Here is a 19,519-nt window from a genome sequence, read left to right as displayed (position 1 = left end):
ATCTCAATATGGCGGATAATGTGTGGCGTGCGTAATGTACACACACATATCAGGCAACTGTATAATATTATAGCACACAATGGACGGACGCGTGTACCGGTAACCCCACACAGGCGGCGCCCGTTGCCTGCTACTGAGCATAAACGATTAATCCAATTAACAATGACAAAAAACAAAATTAATCCATTTAACAATGACGTGGAGGGCTTCCGTATGCTTATCCTTTATGTTTTACTACCTAAGCTATAAATCCTGGTAAGAAAATTATATTTTTGGTTTTTCTATGAAAATTTGTAATACAATTGTGTATACTCAATTTTGGAGAGTACCTACTAAATAACTAATGTAATAAATTGGGACTGATAATACTATTTATATAATTGTATAAGAATTTCTATACTGTTTCAATATTTAAATATCTATTTATCTCAATAACCTTTTATTGGTTAAAGATTAATTAACTTGTCACAGCTTACAGTAGCAACGGGTGTCACTTAATAAATCGATAAAAAGTCTAATACTTATTAAGAGGAACTGTATCACCACAACATGTTTAGAGTATTACGTCCATGATCACGCCATCTAACATGTGTCATGCAAATAGTCTGTATAGTTAATATAAGTTATACGTACACCTTAGGAAACAATATCGTTACATAGGTATTAGGTACGTACGTTTACCTACTTGTAGGTAGTAAGAGGAAGGTTGATCGCAATGACAAAGCGTTTGTTGCATTCCACGTTGTTTACGACACAAATAATTGTACATTGCAAATTACATGGAAGAGAACGATTTTCCTGTAAAAATATTTTTCGAAAATATCAATAACTTACAAACACGTTTGAGGAACTTATTTACTTTATATTTGAATTGCTAATTATAACATAATATTAATTTAATATTTTAGGTGTAGGATTGGGTTTCTTGCAGTTTAATCCATTTTAACAAAAAATATGTTACAACTGACTTCCATTCACTGCGCCAAGTTTTGTGTTCAAAGTCCATTCATTGCTTTGTCACAGATAATATAACACTTTTCTGTCTTTGTGTTACAAAATCATTGAAAATTTCAGAAATATCTTAATACATCTCATTCATAATACCAATTTAAAAATTTCTTTTCTATTTCAAGAAATTCCACAAACCACCTACCATGTCTTTCACAATTTCACATTAAAATAATCCTTAATGTGATTTTTTTTTTGCTTTCGTTATATATGTTACTATAATACCTCATAACAGTCAAAACCATGTATGCCTACAAAAAATAATATTTTTATATATACAAGTTTTAACTACATTGTAAAATTTTGTAAGCGCCTGACATTTTTCGACAGACTATTCATACGATCGACAGCAAAATTAAAACGAAGATACATTTCCTTAATTTTCCCCCGGTATTCTACACTACGACTCTTTTTTGTGTCGGCGCCATTCAAAGCTTTTACTAATTGAACATTTGTAGAGATACGTGTATCTTTCAGTCTGTTGCTAATTGTGCGGATGTCGTCGTTTCCGGTGCCAAATGTCAACGTAGGGTAACATTTTTTACTCACTAGTTCCCACTTATGCACAAAATGCTGTTTTAATTAAGGCTAATCAAATATACGTACTTTATATTATACTACCCAAATAAATGTGTCTACATTCTAAATATAAACGGTTTAAAAACGTTAAGGCCCTACTATCACAGATATGTAAAAAGCCACTATATAATTAACAAAGAGTACAATTAGATACATGGAAGTAATTACCTACCTTCTATTATTTATGTGTATCGAATAAAACACTTGAAGAACTTAATTTATTAAATAAAATCATACAAAGTTCCGGAGGGAATCACTATGAAATAATTGTCATTCCAGGAACATATGTCTACCCATTATAGGTAAATGATTTTAATACGCCTTGATTCATGATGAGCAATAATCCTCAGTAATGAAATTTGAACATTGGCTGCAAAGATTATGCACAATATACTGCAAAACGTATGAGAAAGTACCAATTGTGCTCCTCTTCTATCAAAAATCGCTATAAGTAAATCTTATCTGAAACACAAACAATCACTCACACTTTTACAAGCATTTATGAAGTCATTTTTTAAAACTACCATTACTACGAAATGTCGCTTGTAGCGAGAATAAACTGGATAGTTACTGTTTTTTAAGATAATATATTAAACACGTTTATTATACCTATGTGGGTGTCGAGCACGCTTCGGGACGAATTGGGCCAACTCGCATCGGGAAAGTACCACAGTCCATACAAAACCGTTTTCCGTTTTCCTAAACCGTCCCAGTCCATTCCTTGTTTCCAGTCAATCTTTTCCTTTCCCATCCCATAAAAGCGGGCAGCGCATTCGCAGTGGCTACCTCAGCGAATGTTCCTGGGCGGTGGTGATCGCTTACCATCAGGCGAACCTTCAGCTCAGTTGCCCGCCACGACCTTTTTTTTTTCTCATATCACAGTCGGCATTGGAGCTGGTGGGACGCCTGATAGTAAGCGCTACCACCGTCCTTGACTATTTGGAGAGGCATAAGGTCCATTGAAGACCCTCTACAGATTGCCGACTTTAAATTGGGAAGGGAAGGAAAAAAAGGATTGTTGAGAGGAATAAAGGAAAGGACTGGGAAGGGTAAGGAAGAGGATATGGCCTTCGGCCTCCCAACTCACCGAACGAAACACAGAAGAATACTATTTCACGCCTGTGTTATGTGGGGTGTGGTACTTCTCCGGTACGACCTGCCCCAATTCGTGCGAAGCATGCTCGACTACCACAATTAAAGAGACTTAAAAAGAAACATACGAACAGATATGATAAAACGTAATTTTAAATTCATTGGCTAACAAACAACTCTCCTATTTATATGTTCCACTTAGTTTTATCACTTGGAAATTGTTTGGGTATTTTTGTATGAAAGCAGATTAAAGAATTGATAACAGTTCATTTAGAAATTTTTATAAAGCAGAAAAAATTTTATATGTATGAAAGCAGATTAAACAAATGATAACCGTTCATTTTGAAATTTATATAAAGCAGAAAAAATTTTATTTGTACATTATTTCCTTTGGTTACGATAGATATTCTACATCCCAAAAATTTATGTTACAAGTCCAAAAGCAAATTTAGGATTTATTTCAACATTAAGAAAAGAATCATTACTGTAATATATATACTTTATTCAAGTCTCCTATTATATTATTAAAATAAGTACTTCTATTTTAGAAAGGATAACCTCAGCAATAGATTAATTACTTATATCAATGAAAATCCTTATACAACTCCCCATACTTCTTCAAAGGCTGAACAAAGTTTAGCACATGTCAATGCAGCTGACAAAGGATAGTTGCTGATAGATATTGTGTCTTCTGAATAATCTACTTCAATTTTTCCATGTGCCATGGCCCCAATTACTAAGACAATGGGTTCCTCTTTAGGTACTAATTCTCTGCAATTCTGAACAACTTTGGAACTGAAAGACATGGTGATTTTCTTTACACCCACAGGCAAATGAGATGTGACTGGATTTTTTATAACTTTCAGCAGCTTCATTGGTCCATCAGATGCTCTGATGGAAAATTTATGTAGGAGTTGTACTGAAACAAGGAAAAATTTATAATAAAAAAGAAGTATAAAATGTGACTTAAATTATCAATCAATGGAAATAAAATTAAAGTATGATAAAAGATTATAAAGAAATTAAAAATAAATAGGCAGATAAATGAACATGAACTTTCCACACAACTTTAAATTTTAAATATTCCTTGCAGCCATTTATTTCAAAATGATTTATGGATCCTTTGATATATATTAATTTATAAAAAAATCCACACAAATTGTTCTAATTACCCATTAGTCCTGCAAATCTTTTAAATGTTCTAGGAATTCTTGTTTGTGGGTTTATTTCTATGAGGACATTTTGTTCAGTGTGAATATACACTTGTAAGAGTCCAGCGCGATTCAAAGGTGAGTCCATTAACATAAGCAATGATTGATGTGTTATGTCTGGTCGACATGAGCCAGGATCACGGTCATTTTTCCTCAAAATATTGGCATGATCGTCACAATTCAACAATTCAAAGCTATTTCCATTCTGAAATAACACAAATTATATGATTATAAAATACAAGGAGTTACTCTCCGCTAGACCGGTGGTACATATATAGCTCATGTTACTAGTTAAAGGTACAGCTTTCTCATGTTGGAATAATATTTGAAATTGGTACAGTAGTTTTGTGTGAAGACATTATAAAAATATTGTATACAAAAACAATGTTTTCTCTTTATAATATTAGGTTAGATATGTATAAAGAACACAAAATCATAAAGATGGATAATATGAATAATAATTAAACATTATTAATTTTCTTAAGAACTTCACTCTGAAACACTATGTAAATAAACTAATACCTTTTTAAATTAATTCCGATGCTGAAACTAAAGATCAATTTTTAATGTCTTAAAAAGGTGTACTAACCTACAATGTATACTATTGATAAAGAATAAGGATTAGTGTATGTACTAAGTAACCTCAAAAATTATTATAAAATCAAATATTAGCTATGTTATTCCTGAGAGAACGATGCCATACTTTTAACTGTTTATATAATTACTATCCTTACTTTAACTGTTTCCAATTGAGCCTTTTCAAGAATGACTATCAGCCGTTTTTCCTGCTTTTTTATATGAGATGTTACTAAATGTTTAGGTATTGGATCAAATTCAAAGTCGTCCTGTGCATTTGCGTGTTTTCTTTTTTTTCCCATAGCTGAAAAAGAATAACTATAACCTTACATACAGTAAGTGAATGAAAGTAATTTTTCAAACATCAATTTTGGTTATAAATTGACCAATCATTCAAAAAAACAATTCACTGTGTAAAATCTGGTAATAATTATCACGATACAATAATGATAATGATGATACTTTAATATATATCATTATTCTCTTTTATGTCTTGAATAATAACTTGTATCACAAAGAACACATTTTCATTAGCTTTATTATGAATAATTGAAAAAGTTTTATATGTATTCAGAAACTACCTATATTGGAGAAACTGCCTAGATTAAATTACAAAAATTTTTAGTTTTAAATACATCAAAAACTTAGACATTTATAATTCAAGTAAACACGTGGGATCTTCAAAAATGTAAATACACATTATGACTAGTTCTAACTCCTAAGAATTAAGACTTTGGCATTCTGACATTGACGGATGTAAAATATATATATGTATAATCTATGGCAGAATCCGTCCTAGGTGGAATCAGAAATTCCCACTAAAGAAAAAGAATAAGATTAAAGCGCAGGAATCTTTGATAGACCCTCGTGTAATTTTTGAGATTGAATTTGAATTAAATTGATTTTTTTATTAATGTGTGATTGAGTATGGCTCTGAATATATATTTCTAAACTTATGTTTATACTTATTAATTAGTGTAGTTAGTTGCTTTCTATTCCCAACTTGTAGTTAGCTATTACTATTACTAGTAGTTATTACTTCAGGAACAAGTAAATGAATCATTTTTTAAATGCAACGTAGTTCTTATTAACTGTAGAAATTATAGAAATATTTCGTATTTTACAAAAATCGTAATTGCGTTGGCAAGATATCAGACAAAGACACTCTACCAACGGGAGACCTCTCGCTAGGACAGCTTTTGCTTAGGTTCCGCTTATAAGGAATTTGCATACCTAGCCTATGAAAATTAATCTAATTTTATCATAACAAATGCTTTTGGTGCATCGGCTAGTTATTAGTCAATAGTATAATGTCCATAGAGTAAGTAATATAAAAGTATATTGCGTCTTTGGCCATGAAACTGGTATACTACTGACATTTTTGGGACATGCCATTGGACGTCATTTTGTCATACGTCAAATCCAAGTTCATTGTTATTGATTATTTAGATGAACCGAATACTGATATGATTTACTACGAATAAATGTAATAGTTATCTGTTTTATTCAGTATCTAACAGTTCTTTGTAGACCTGAGAAACGTAATATAGAATGGCAAACGACAGAGAAGTCTTACGAGAAATCTGGGACGGAAAACTTCCAGTATGCTTTCAGCTGGACCAAGAAGAGATTATGGAAATTCAGCAACCAGATCCCTTTTATGTGATGGTTCCTCGGCTTAGTTACTTTCCACTTGTAACGGATAAGGTAATCAGCATTTTTCTTGTATTTAAATGATTGTACACGTTACACACGTTAGATATTTATTAAGTTAACGTTCATTCATATTGCAGATGAAGAGACATTTTTTACGCTTTATATCTCAAGAAAACGCTGATAATGAAATGTGGCTTGATTATAATGGACAACCTTTAAAATGGCACTACCCTATTGGTTTTCTATATGATCTCTATTGTGGGAATGATCCACAAATGCCTTGGAATTTAACAGTACACTTTAGCAAATTTCCTGAAAATGTTTTACTTCACTGTCCCAACAAGTAGGTGGAATTTCAATTTTTTTTAAAACTTACATAGCATACAATCACTTTTCATAGTAAAAGATCACAAAAATTCTTAATAATTATAGATTATAATTATTATTTTTTTTAAATATAACAAATTATTTTCATATATAACATTGCAATATTGCATTCTTCTTTTAATCAAAAGAAGTAGGATGACCCCTTGTCCCATTTTCCCAATGCAGAAATGTGTAGTTTCTGAGTCCATAAAAGATTTTTTTTAACTAACTTCAACAAAAGAGGAAGCCATCAATTCAACTATTTTTGTTTTGTATATTACCTGATAATTTTAACTAAGTGAACCCATTTTTATTTGAAAGCTGGTGTCTGCTATTTTAAGGTGGTTTATTTAATTATTAAAAAAAAAAATTGTTGAAGCTTGTGATATTTTTATTTATGTTGTATTTGTTAAAAGTTGACCTTCATGATGCAATTAAATTAATTAAATTTTCTTTAGAGACATAGTTGAAGCTCACTATATGTCAACTGTAAAAGAGGCAGATGTTTTAAAGCATCGGGGACAAGTTATGTCTGCTATGCAGAAAAAAGACCACAATCAGTTATGGTTGGGATTACAAAACGGTATATTATTTCCTATAATACATATGCACAAAGCATTTTATTAAATTAACATTAATTTACTCCATGTCCTTCTTATACAGACAAATTTGATCAATTCTGGGCCATTAACAGAAGGCTCATGGAATCTCACGGTGACAATGAGGGATTTAAACATATACCAATGCGAATTTACTCAGAAGATGGAACATGCAATCAACGTCTAATTAGTCCAAAGAATATTGATGGAAGCAGGAAAATAGTTCAACAACTTATATCTGAATTGTATCCTGATAAACCTGATGGTAAAAATCATTAATTTCTTCTTTTACATTACATGGAAATAGAATGAAGTTGAATCTCCTTCTGTATTTTTTTAGCTTTTCTTGCATATTGTATTTTATGTTTGAGTCAATGATTTACTATTATGTATAAAAGAAAATTCTTATTTTAGTAACCATATTAAATTTATTAGATGCTAATTACTTTTTAATATTTCAGTTAAATTAAGAACACATGGTATAAACATTCCAATTGACACACCACTCCAATGGCTGTCTGAACATATGAGCTACCCTGACAACTTTCTGCATGTGTGTCTATGTTAATAACATAAAAATGACTGTGATTATTTAAAAGTAAATTATATATTATCATCATGTGCTATAAATTGTTTTCTTATATTATTTGCATTTTCATTTCTTCCTAAACTGGCACAAGATTAATTTTTAAGATAATTTTTAACACAAGACAAATTATTTAAGATCAATACTGATGCATGGACCTTAGTAGCAAAATAAATTATAACAATACAACATAATGACATAACATGTATTTAACCCATAAATTAAATTATATTTACAATAAAATGTTGATGAATTAGATTGAAAAGAAAAGATGAAAGTGATAAGAGGATTATTCCATTTTTCCATAACAATAGAAATGCTTTGCATTGCACTTTCATTAAAAGGAGTAAATTGTGAGTTTTAAAAAATTGTAAAAAAAACACTAAACTAAAATCCACAGGTACATGACAGTTGGAATAACGACATGACTAAATTATAAGCTTTTGAAGCTTGACTTTTTCTTAATACATCACATTGTCATATTGTAAAATGTTTTATAATTATTATAATTCACTTTTTGCCTTATTTTTTTGTATTATATATGGTATTTGTTTTGTAAATCTTTTGCACCCATTATTTGCAAATATAGGTTGATCTTCTGTAGGCCCATATGTGATGACTGACAAAGCATCACTGAAAAAAATAAATGAATATTTTTTATATTTTGTCCATAAGGTTCATGCCAATATTTGACTTAGAAAGATTATAGATTTTTACAATATAACATTATTCATACAATGTATACATTTTTTTATATTACAATAGTAACAGCTCAGCAAAATATAGCAAAAACTAAAATATTTTTAATGTTATATAAAATAACAGTAAAAATAAAAATGTCTACTTTATCATCAAGTTAGAGGTCACCTTCATAGACTAGGTTAATGCATCATTTTATCAAATATTACTAATTGCTTTTTAATTGCCATTGTTAACAGTAATGTTCCCATTTCTTGAAAAGGTAAGTTTTATGCCTATTATTATAAATGCGAGAGTAACTCTATCTCTTCTTCACACCTAAACCGCTGAACTGATTTTGATGAAATTTGAAACAGTGATAGTATGAGATCTGAGAAAAGACATGGTATAATTAAATATCAAAAATCCTAACAAAAGGAACCTTGGGACTGGCTTTTCCTTTGACTACAAGGGTGTCGGGTGGAAATGTAGTTGATTATATATTACTTACGCCATCATCTCTTCAGTTGGATGGTAAATACCATGTGCCTGAAACTCGGCTAGTGCACATTTCTCAACATGATGTTGTTCCAAAGGCAGGAATGGAATATAATGATCAATCAAGTGCTGAGCAATTGTAGCTGATTTTTCAAAACCACCTTGAACATTTTAACATTTTATAGTGAATTCAACCATTGCAGATAATTTTGGTCAATGGATATAATAAAAATGTATGAATAGTTTGAGTAGGATAGCATTTGCTGTTACATAATATACATGGACAAAATACAATATATACTACAATACTTTGTATGTGGTAGTCAAGCACTCTTCAGCTCAAATTGGGCCAGCTTGTACCAGGGAAATACCACATCCCTACAGAAGATCGGTGTGAAATACCATACTGCTGGGTTTCGTTCGATGAGCGGGGGAGCCGGAGGTCCATATCCTCTTCATTACCCTTCCCAGTCCTTTCCATTATTCCTCTCTTCAATCTTTTCCTAATTCCTTTCCATTTTGCAGTTGGCAATCCATTTTAGAGAGGAATAAGGTCTACCTTACACCTCTCCAAATATTCATGGGCGGTGGTAGCGCTAACCATCAGGCTACCCTTCAACTCCTTTGCTGACTATGACATAAAAGAAAAAAACAATAATGAAGGAACTAAAAATAAATTAACAGATTCAAGTACCTGTACTGTAAGCTGTCCTCCTTATAATTGGTTCAAAATGATGAAAATCAACTTCATTTCTATTTACACCTTGACCATATAATTCTAATAAATTGCTTGCAATTTCTTTTCCACCAATATTGGAAATAAAAATAAATACACTATCCCTGCAAAATGTGTGTAGTCATGATTATTTTTTATGGTTCTTAAAAGCTTTGGCAAGTATATCTTTTCACTATAAATTTTAACTGGATGGAAATTAGAACTTATTAAATTTACCTAAAATCTATACCATCAACTGTTTGGTGATGGTCTAACATAGGCTTTATTGCATCTAATACTGATGGACACATTTCATGTATTTCATCAAAAACAATTAGGGAAGTTGGACAATTCATCACAAGAAGTTTTACTTCTTGTATTAGCTTCATCTGTAAGAGAAAGATAAATTCATTAGTACAATATTTGAAACAAGAATTTAATTTTTTATTACTTTTATTTTCTGAAACACCTACCTGAGTATTTTGTATGTCTGTACAATCAAAGTCTTTTTTTCCCATGAAAATCTTCACAAATCTGCTGTGAATACCCTTTTCATAGAGAGATTCGGCTATCATACTTGTAGCATAATTTTTTCCAACACCAGACCAACCATGTAAACTTATAACTAAAGCTTTTTTATTTCGGTTGCCTTCATTTGATAGTCCCTCTTTATGGGCACTTAGGATACTAATTAACTCATTGACTAGTGGTTGACCAAACAGTTTTTGTGAAAATAACTGTTTTAATTCTAAAATAAAAAAGAGCTGTTAATTATGTTACTAAGTAAATAAAATTAAGTAGTTTTATGTTTATGTTTATTTTATGTCTATGCTGGCCCTCACAGAGTATAGGAAGCATCTAAGAGGACAGGTGGTGGATCGGGGTGTGGTCAGTAGTACAGCCTAGCTAGCGACCAACTAAAGCCTAACCCCTTCACATTATAATCCAAATGTTATAAATCTAACAACAAAAAATAGTCTCTTGTTGTCAGAACCCAAGACTCACTTTAGGGTTACCGCGCCAGATAGTAAGCAAGTAAGTTTTCTATTAATAACAAACACTCACTGTTTAAATTATATGGTACATATTGATCATTACAACACTCTGTGTAACGACAGATAGTATTTGTTTTGATAGTATCCCAGCCTAACCAACTGCCCATAATCACTGAACCCCCTAAGATTATAGATAAAGGTTCAGTAGATATAAAATTCACATTGTTAAAGATAATCAATAACAGAAGCATATGATTGAACTTAAACAACATTTTAAAATTCATAACTTATTTTGCTTGATAACTGTATTCACAATGTCCGTTGTGTATTTTATAAGTTTTTGCTATGGTCGTAAGCACGTTTTATATTTACACATGTACAAGAATATAAACAATGAATTTAAATTTATATAGTTTAAAAGAACACAACACAATGATTCATCTATTTATACTCATGAGACTAATTCACATAATATTAAAAAACTCGATACACGATGCATAGTAACACACGTAAATCGAAATGTATTACTTCATTCCATACAACTCGTAATAAAGTGTAAACTGTAACCAAAAGAGTAATATAAATATATTATATATACGGGTATGGTCACAGATTAAGAACTAGTTTCTACGAAAGGTTTGGTGTGGCCTACCCGTATTATTATACTACTCTTTGGTGTAGCCTAAAGTAGTACACATAACAATACTACTGACTGTAGCACAGAACAATAGTACAGGTGTGTCAATACTAATATACACATTTGATATTCGATATATTATATTATGGATGTAATGCATCCAAATAATATCAAAGATGAAATTTAAGAAGCATTTAGTATTAATTTGACATTTTAGATTTGGATTTTGAAGTTTAACTATATGGACTATGCGCTTATTACCCTACACTGAATTTAGTCATTTTGTTCAGTCGTTACTAAAGATAGAAGTTAGTAAGATTCCTTCGGACCGAATCATTTAGAAGTCTAATTAAAAATGCAACTTATTTAAATACATATATGACTTTTATAAATAGCGCAATAGCTATCAGGGATCATTTTTGTCATGAGGGTTTGGGATAATAAGCAATTGAATTTGAAAACCTATTACTATTTTTCTATTATCACCATCAAAGTCACATCATTAAAGTTGAAGTGTCAACTTTACCAATCTTTCGCACGTAGTTTCTCGTATATATATTGAAACGGTGTTTTGTACCCGTATTATATATTACTCTTTGGTATTTTGTTTTTCAATAAACGGTGTCACAATGATCTCGAATCCATTCGCATATAACTTCTTAATCCATCGCCCGAACCAACGGTCCGTTGGTTCTAAAACACTCAGTGTCCATTATGGATACCTTATGGACACTGAGTGTTTTATTTCTTTAATATTATTACTGAATTAGATATAATTCAGTAATAATAAGGACCACAGATTATTATCGATCTAGTTACTCAGTTTAAGGACAATGTGCACAAGCCTCTATTTTCTAAATTTGCTTCTGAATGTAAAAACTAAATCTACTGTATAATAAGCGCATTCCTCCTCGGGAATCGGTGTAGTGTATATAGTGGATCCACTAGGTAGAAGTAAGCACGGAACTACGAAATAATTATTATTTAATCCATAATCTGTGGTAGAGACCTGTACTCGTCAAAAATCAAAATTCAAGTAACAAAGTTTGTGGATCATAAAATATAAGAAAAAACAGTAGCGTAGCAGCATGTAGAATGGAAACTATCGAGTAATAATTAAAATATAAAGACTTCAACCTAAATTAAGTCCATTCATTTTAAGTACCTACTTTTTTTTAATAATGGCACTGAAAACTAAACTTGAAACTGGAGTTCAGTTATTATCAAGGTTAACGAAAAAGGCTAGCTTTGAAAACTTTTATACACCAATATTCAAACGTGGATTAAAACATGGAGAGATCGTTGAAATTTTTAGTAATAATAATCCAAACTTCTTGCTGTATGAATTAATAAGTGAAACATTAATACCACAAGAATTTGGCGGTATAGAATCTGGTGTAGTAATATTTATTACCGATGGAAATTTTAATATCACCACTTTCGTCAAGATACTTAAAGATAAGTTAAAGAAACATTTAGTCAACAGGAAAGAAAAACAAGTTTTTAATGATATTGACGCCTTACTTGAATTCACACTGAATAACATACAATTCATTTATTTGTATGATGCTACTGAATTTTATATTACAGTTTCTAATCTGGGCTCAATTCTTGTTAAACATCCAAATATATCATTGATTGTTTTTAACACACTTCATGCATTCTACTGGTCAGAACAAGGATTTAAAGCCACAAAAATGGATGTTTATACAAAAAATTTAATCAAAATAATACAGAAAGCCTGTAAAGATTTCAAAACAGTTGTTTTTTACACAAGACCAGAGTATTTTAGCAGCACTAAAGATACTATTGATAAACTAGAACCTTGTTGTTCTACTCCTACTGATGAAAGAATAAATTACCGCATCCAAGTGTCTACTAGGGATGAAGGATGTAATTTTATAATTGTTCAATCATATGACAACTTGTTTACAAAAGAGTTTAAACTCTCCGATGGAAAACTTATCTGGGAATTAACAAACATTAAAACAACTTTATGTAATTGACTGGAAGTTTTAATAGTGTATACATGAAAAATTATTACCAGATTTTACATAAAAATCATTAAGAAAATTTAAATAATGTTTATAAGATTGAACTACAAAGTGAAATACCAAATATTGGTTAAGTACATTTTTTATGAGGATAAATTACCACTACTTTTTGTGCAAATGTTAAATACTAATTCAAAGATAAAATAATACATCTTACTATCACAAATGTAATTGATCACAATTTTAAACAACCCCTATCGAGATTCTTCTATAGAAGTACATGTTAGTACACCTACATCATTAAATAAATAACAAACATACTTGCAGCAAGACCATGATTAAAGAAGTCAAGATTTTCCCATTTACTAATTGTATGAGAAAAAGAGTAACCAGTCTCCTGCACTGAAAAAGATGCTTCAAACATAACCCCTAAGTAAGCAAGATGCAATATTGTTATGAGAGAAAATGTTAAATTTATAAACATTGCCATAAAACTGCTTTTCTTATATTTATGATCACATTGTTTAACACATGGATTAGCTAAACAACAAACTTCTAACGCAGATGCAACCTTGTATCTAAAATTATATTCTATATAAGAAAATGTTCCAATGCTCAGAAGAACTGCTGATAGTTGGAAATTACAACCATGTAGTAGGGAAGATATTGCATATGTTGTAAAGATTGCAAAAAATTGTCCATATGGTTGACATGTTTTGAACACATAATTTTTCAGCCATTGGTGCATTGGTATATTCCAAAAAATAACAACTTGTACTAATGATCTTGGCAGTTCAATAAAATGAGGTTTGGTTATTTGAATTTCTGAGTGGCAATCATTTGTCAATCCAAAACCAGCACTTATCATCGACACCACCGACATACTTGACACAAAATAGTGAGACATTCTGAATGCTTGTGCATCTCTATATGCAATTAACCATTTCATACTGTCATCGTCAATAAACCAAGGGATAATACAATTAGACATAATTAAAAATATCATTGCCAGGAGCAGGTTACTTAGAATTATTCTTATCCATCTTCGAGTTAAAAATTTAACACATAAATCTTTCTCATAAGATTTATATGAAATCCAAGGCCCCAACATACAATTTGCAGGACAGAGAATATAACCAGTAAATTCAATAGGGTTAACCACTTTTTTAAACAAGCTTCGATCTAGTTCTATTGCAATTGAAATAATCTTCATAGATGCAATCATTTGTATTCCTCTTATTTGCTGCCATACTTTTGGGTTAATTAAGTACAATTCACATAGTAGTAAAAAAGATATGACACTTATGCAAGTAACAGCACCACCAATTTTTTTCTTTGTTATGCTTATTAACATTAAAATTAATAAATATGCACCTGCAGTCAATCCATAAACCCACGAAATTGCTGCTCCAATATTATGATACAGTAATAGACTACCTATTATTAAACTTATGCTATGGCGAACATTTTGCGGCATAGATATAAATTGTATGAGAAATCTTAAACAAAGATTAGCAAGAAGCAGATCTTTTGCAAATCTTAAGCCTTCGTAAAGTGTAGGTTCAATGCAAAACATTAAGTAAGTCCAAGAATTCTCTATGTATTCTTCATCTTCTTCCATGGTTTTTTTAATACAATATTACTGTTTCTTCACATTGTATACTTGTTTCCCTGAAAATCTGAGCAATAATTTCCCTTTAAAGGTAAAACAATAATTTGGACCATAGTTTTTTACATGTTTTTAAAATTATCGTGGTGTAATATAATTTTGGATTGAAAATATTTATACACCTCTTTTAATTCAATCATCAACCCGTATTATTATAATACTCTTTGCACTCATTAATGTTTTTGTGAAAATTTTAGAATTTATATTTTCGCTAACTGTCTAAACCCTTGAATGACAACTATAGATGATGCTCGTACACATTCCGTATTATTTACTACTCTGTTCTGCAGTCTGTATACAGATTAACAATTAGTTACTCGGTATTCTGTCCCAATGTAGTAAAATAAAAACATGCATTGTAAAACAGTACAGTTTTAAAAGTAACATATAAATTAAGCTTAAAGTTTAGTTCTTATGCGCTTATTACTGACTCTAGAAAGAATGATCACTGAATTTAGGAAAGTGTAATCCTGAATTTAGAAGTCCGGATGGTTTTTGACTGACTGAATAATTTAGAAGCCTAATTAGAAATGCATTAAGGAAAGACTTAGAAGCAATTAGTTATTAAATTTAATGGTTGTATAAGTTTTACTTATTTTAACACTTGTATTTAACTTTTATTATTAGCCCAATGATTTGACAGGGAAACAACTTTTGTAGAGTTTAATAAGCTCTTTATAGTTTATAGAAAATATTCGTTACACTAGCAAATAAATTTCACATTTATCTTTTGGTATGGTATATCTTATATCATTTAATTGAAGAAAAATGAAGGATCTCCATTAACCGCATCTCATAGAATTCTTTTGATAATACTTCAACAACTACGCCTTTTACTAGCGATTTCTGAGTGTGTATTGTCCTATAAATATTGAAAATTCATTGAGTACTGATAAATTATATTTAAATCTGAATGAAACTAGTTTTTAAAATTATGACACATTCGTTTGTGACCATGATTTATTGTGCTTTTCACTATTTTAGTCTGTATTTTTGAATTTCGTATAGTCTGTGCTGGAAATCGTAATAATAAAAATTATATTTCTCTATGGCAAATGCGGTTCTTGGAGTGACACTCGACATATTAATTTTAAAAACAAATTATTTAGATTAAATCCATTTTATTGTATTGATTATTAAATTCAATCGTAACAACTTGTATCAATCAATCATTTAAAATTTAAGAATGCTCATAAAAACGGATGAAGATTTTTGAAAGTAAATAATTAGTAAGTGACAAGAACGCGTTCGTTTTGTTTCTTAGCGATTGTTATGTGCTTTATCAAATAACGTTTGAAAGATGGCTAGTCCGTCTCCTCAAAGTAGTCCAATGCCACCGCCTCAAGCTCCGAGTCCTATGGGACCACCTACTCAGAGTCCAGCACCACCACAATCACCACACAGTCCATACAATCAGCAACATGTTAATGGACCGCCGCCGTCTCATCCAACTGGATCAGGACAAGCACCAATGCCTAACCATATGCAGTCACCGGGTCCACCGCATACAATCGCTTCAAATGTGAATGGTCCGCCAGGAGTCTCTCAACATCCCAATATGCCGCCGGGTAGCCATCAATTACCGTCACATATGGTAGGACCACACATGTCGGGTCCTCCTGGTCATCCTATTGGTGCTGGAGGAACACATCCTGGTCCTAATGGACATTCAAATATGCCTGGGGCATCGCAGCATCCAAACATGCCTGGTCAAGGGCCACCTCATGGATATATTCCTCATCAAATTGGTCACATGCCACCCAACCAAGTGAGTTATTAGTGTGAATAAGTTAATTATAATTTATTTTGGTTTATTGAGTAATATATGCATACATCATATCTTAACTGTCAATAAATATACAACAAAAAATAATATACACATTCATGGAAACATCTAATTCATTAAATTTTTATTCACCTGACTGTTCTTTATAAAATACTGCTCATATTAATATAATATAATATATTTACATGTTATCTTATATTATATTTATAAGTGCTATAATTAATAATTTGATTTTTGATAGGCAACATATTGCCTGCTTCTGATTGTTAAATAAAGGGCCATAAATATCTCTTGAAATAATAAGTGTTTCATTTAAAATTGTATAAAAATGTTCAGTAAGAGGACGAATATGTTCTGGTTTTGGAAGTAAATCACTTTCATATTCCATATATAAAGTAAAAACAATCGGGATGTTTAATTTCTTTTTTACCCAGTCTGCCATATTTCCTGTTAAATTATCTGAAAAATATTTGTTAAGTTAGTTTTAATAAGTGTATTATAATGAAATTAATTCTATTAAATAAATCCTTACAAATAAATCTATTAGTTGTGTCCACATAATATGTTATATTATATTTGGTTTTCACAGTTGTGCATGCAGACGACAATATATCAATCTAAAAATATGGCATTATTAAACATTCATTTGATTTATATTTGTAATGTAGAATAGTACATGTTAAAGATGAGATTTTACTCACAATGATGTCATGATTATTGGAAGTTTCACTATGTGCATATGGAATAGTGATATATTTTCCAAAACCTTTAACGTTGAGAAAAGCAATCATATTTATGGCAATACTATTCAAGATATAAGAAAGAGTTTGTGTTTCCTCCTCTGATAGAGGCTGGTACCCAATATAAACTCCTCTGCATTCTTCATATAATGCTTTAATCAAAATATTTTGATATTAAGAATGAAAATTTGATATAATATGTAATTGACCTAGGATATATTTATCTCACTTTTTGAAACCTTTTTAAAAAACCAATTTCTACCAATATTAACCCCAATAGCTGTAGTATTATTTAAACAGTTAACAGGTGGGAAAATTATTCTTCTATTTTTAGACCAAAACCTATTCTGAAATGGTAAATAAGCATTATTTTATAGTATTATTTAAAAAAGAAATAAATCAAAGAATCAAAATAATAACTTACAATTGTTTTGCTGTACACAAAACCATCTGGGTTTAAGACAGGTAACAAATAGAAATCATATTCTTTTAGCAATGTGTTGTCTAATGCTTGAAGCAAATTATTTGCAAAATTTAATACAAGAGCAGATGACATCCAGTCTTTTCCATCTTCACCACCTACTATAAATACAATAGGCTTATTATTTCCATTTGAGACTTTTAATTTTATGATAAATATATCCCTTCGTTCATATGTTTTTGCAATCACAATTTTTTGGAATATATTGCTTTTCTTATCTTGTTCATCCACCCAATTCAAAATATTTTTCCAACTTAAGAACACTTTTGATATATGACCATGATGAAAAGCTTGTTCTTCTTCGGTTTCTGTTTTTAAGTACCTTAAAATTGTATATACTAGTATATTTCTCAGATTCATAAGATAATCTAATATATAAAATTCTCGTGTCACAGTTTTCGTTGCCATACTCCTCCCAAACGGCTCGACCGATTCTTATGAAATTTTGTGTGCATATCGGGCATGTTTGAGAATCGGCTAACATCTATTTTTCATACCTCTCAATGATCACAGTAAGGCAGAACAGCGTTTGCCGGGTGCAGCTAGTCTTTATGTATATTTATCTATCTATGCATGCATTTTTCACTGAACTTCTGATAGAGCTGAACCAATTTTGATGATACTTTTTTTGTGTCTTTGCACATGAGCAAAAGCTATGAACATAATATTCAACTTAATTACTTACAAATACTGCTTAGGAAAATAAACATATTTAATGTCAAAAGCCTGAAGCTTCATTTCAAATGTATTATCTTGTTTGCCTTCTACAGCCACGTCAATAGGAATGGCAGCTTCATTGGAGATTCCATTCATAAAGATAATGTTATCCTCTTTAGTGTATATAGTATATAAAATTTTTCTTTCACGATGGTTGAATGCAGTTACTTCATAAATTGTGTAATTAGAATGTGCAGCAATTATTAAGTTAAAAACTAACCAATAACCTAAAGTCATATATTTCAAGTTCATTTTCAATTAATCTGCGTCAGGATGGTCATGATGTTAATTAATGATGACAATATTTATAGTAACTAGATGTATACTTTTTTATTTATTATGAGACATTTGCCATAAGTAGAATAGCTGTTGTTAATATAGTAGTACAAATAATAAAAAAACTTTTTGTTGATTTATGAATTCTTTTTTTGCAGAATAACACCTGTTTAAGGATATTCTTTTTATTTGGGGTTTAATGTACTTTATAATATTCATTGTCCATTAATAAGTTTAGTTTAAGCATTTATGTGTGCAACTTACACACTTTACCCATATTATTGAATGTTTCAGTATTTTGATATATTATTTGTATTTCAGGCTCCTATGGGCATGGGAGGTGGACCCCCACCACCAGGAAGTGGTCCTCAGGGACCTCCAGGTCCACCTGGAATGCCTTTGCCACTTGGAGGTCCTCCTCCTCATGGTGCACATCCACAAGGCATGCCGCCAATGCCTCCTCATCATAATATGATGCCAGGTGGTTATGGGCACGCAGCTCCATCCCCCGGAGGGTCCTCTACACCACCGGGTGGCGCCTCCAGCGGCGCACCACCACCTGGGGCTCCCCAACAGCCCCCGACCGCACAAACACCGCCCCATGGGTCGGCTCCACCACCTACTTCTTCGGCAAATGGAGCCCCATCATCATCTCCTATG

General features: G+C 31.1%; 5 protein-coding genes across 7 annotated transcripts in view; 2 read left to right on the top strand and 3 right to left on the bottom strand.

Annotated features, from left to right (window-relative positions):
* Positions 1 to 3,164: 3,164 nt before the first annotated feature.
* Positions 3,165 to 5,196, bottom strand: LOC119830024 (ribosomal RNA small subunit methyltransferase NEP1). The gene is made up of 4 exons (XM_038352846.1): positions 5,048 to 5,196; positions 4,625 to 4,770; positions 3,852 to 4,095; positions 3,165 to 3,598 (listed from the first exon to the last, which is right to left on the bottom strand). Exons 2-4 carry the CDS (start codon positions 4,766 to 4,768, stop codon positions 3,276 to 3,278), a joined length of 711 nt encoding a protein of 236 aa, XP_038208774.1. The 5' UTR covers positions 4,769 to 4,770; positions 5,048 to 5,196; the 3' UTR covers positions 3,165 to 3,275.
* A 671-nt stretch (positions 5,197 to 5,867) lies between these two features.
* Positions 5,868 to 7,950, top strand: LOC119829998 (autophagy protein 5). The gene is made up of 5 exons (XM_038352797.1): positions 5,868 to 6,173; positions 6,260 to 6,465; positions 6,947 to 7,071; positions 7,152 to 7,352; positions 7,549 to 7,950. The coding sequence occupies exons 1-5, from the start codon at positions 6,018 to 6,020 to the stop codon at positions 7,653 to 7,655; spliced, it is 795 nt and encodes a 264-aa protein (XP_038208725.1). The 5' UTR covers positions 5,868 to 6,017; the 3' UTR covers positions 7,656 to 7,950.
* LOC119829997 (torsin-like protein) lies at positions 7,864 to 11,352 on the bottom strand. 3 transcript variants are annotated; one of them, XM_038352794.1, is made up of 7 exons: positions 11,212 to 11,352; positions 10,630 to 11,119; positions 10,038 to 10,312; positions 9,802 to 9,953; positions 9,544 to 9,689; positions 8,863 to 9,010; positions 7,864 to 8,306 (listed from the first exon to the last, which is right to left on the bottom strand). In XM_038352794.1, the coding sequence occupies exons 2-7, from the start codon at positions 10,841 to 10,843 to the stop codon at positions 8,177 to 8,179; spliced, it is 1,065 nt and encodes a 354-aa protein (XP_038208722.1). In that variant the 5' UTR covers positions 10,844 to 11,119; positions 11,212 to 11,352; the 3' UTR covers positions 7,864 to 8,176. The 3 variants fall into 3 exon arrangements, with proteins under 3 accessions (XP_038208722.1, XP_038208721.1, XP_038208724.1); XM_038352793.1 differs by lacking the exon at positions 11,212 to 11,352 and having other exon boundaries at positions 10,630 to 11,196; XM_038352796.1 differs by lacking the exons at positions 10,630 to 11,119; positions 11,212 to 11,352 and adding an exon at positions 10,570 to 10,585.
* A 568-nt stretch (positions 11,353 to 11,920) lies between these two features.
* Positions 11,921 to 15,120, bottom strand: LOC119829995 (protein-serine O-palmitoleoyltransferase porcupine). Its single transcript, XM_038352791.1, has 2 exons — positions 14,982 to 15,120; positions 11,921 to 14,869 (listed from the first exon to the last, which is right to left on the bottom strand). Exon 2 carries the CDS (start codon positions 14,809 to 14,811, stop codon positions 13,483 to 13,485), a length of 1,329 nt encoding a protein of 442 aa, XP_038208719.1. The 5' UTR covers positions 14,812 to 14,869; positions 14,982 to 15,120; the 3' UTR covers positions 11,921 to 13,482.
* A 795-nt stretch (positions 15,121 to 15,915) lies between these two features.
* The window catches only part of LOC119829999 (ATP-dependent helicase brm), a 20,032-nt gene continuing 16,428 nt past the window's right edge, over positions 15,916 to 19,519 (top strand). Inside the window, exons 1-2 of the mRNA XM_038352798.1 lie at positions 15,916 to 16,627; positions 19,181 to 19,442. Coding sequence (XP_038208726.1) covers positions 16,160 to 16,627; positions 19,181 to 19,442 — 730 coding nt within the window. The 5' untranslated portion in view covers positions 15,916 to 16,159. The remainder of the gene's footprint in view (positions 16,628 to 19,180; positions 19,443 to 19,519) is intronic.

This window comes from Zerene cesonia, chromosome 11 (assembly GCF_012273895.1).
Source record: "Zerene cesonia ecotype Mississippi chromosome 11, Zerene_cesonia_1.1, whole genome shotgun sequence".
In the NCBI taxonomy this organism is placed as follows: Eukaryota; Metazoa; Arthropoda; class Insecta; order Lepidoptera; family Pieridae; genus Zerene; species Zerene cesonia.
This window is presented reverse-complemented; position numbering and strand designations above follow the sequence as displayed.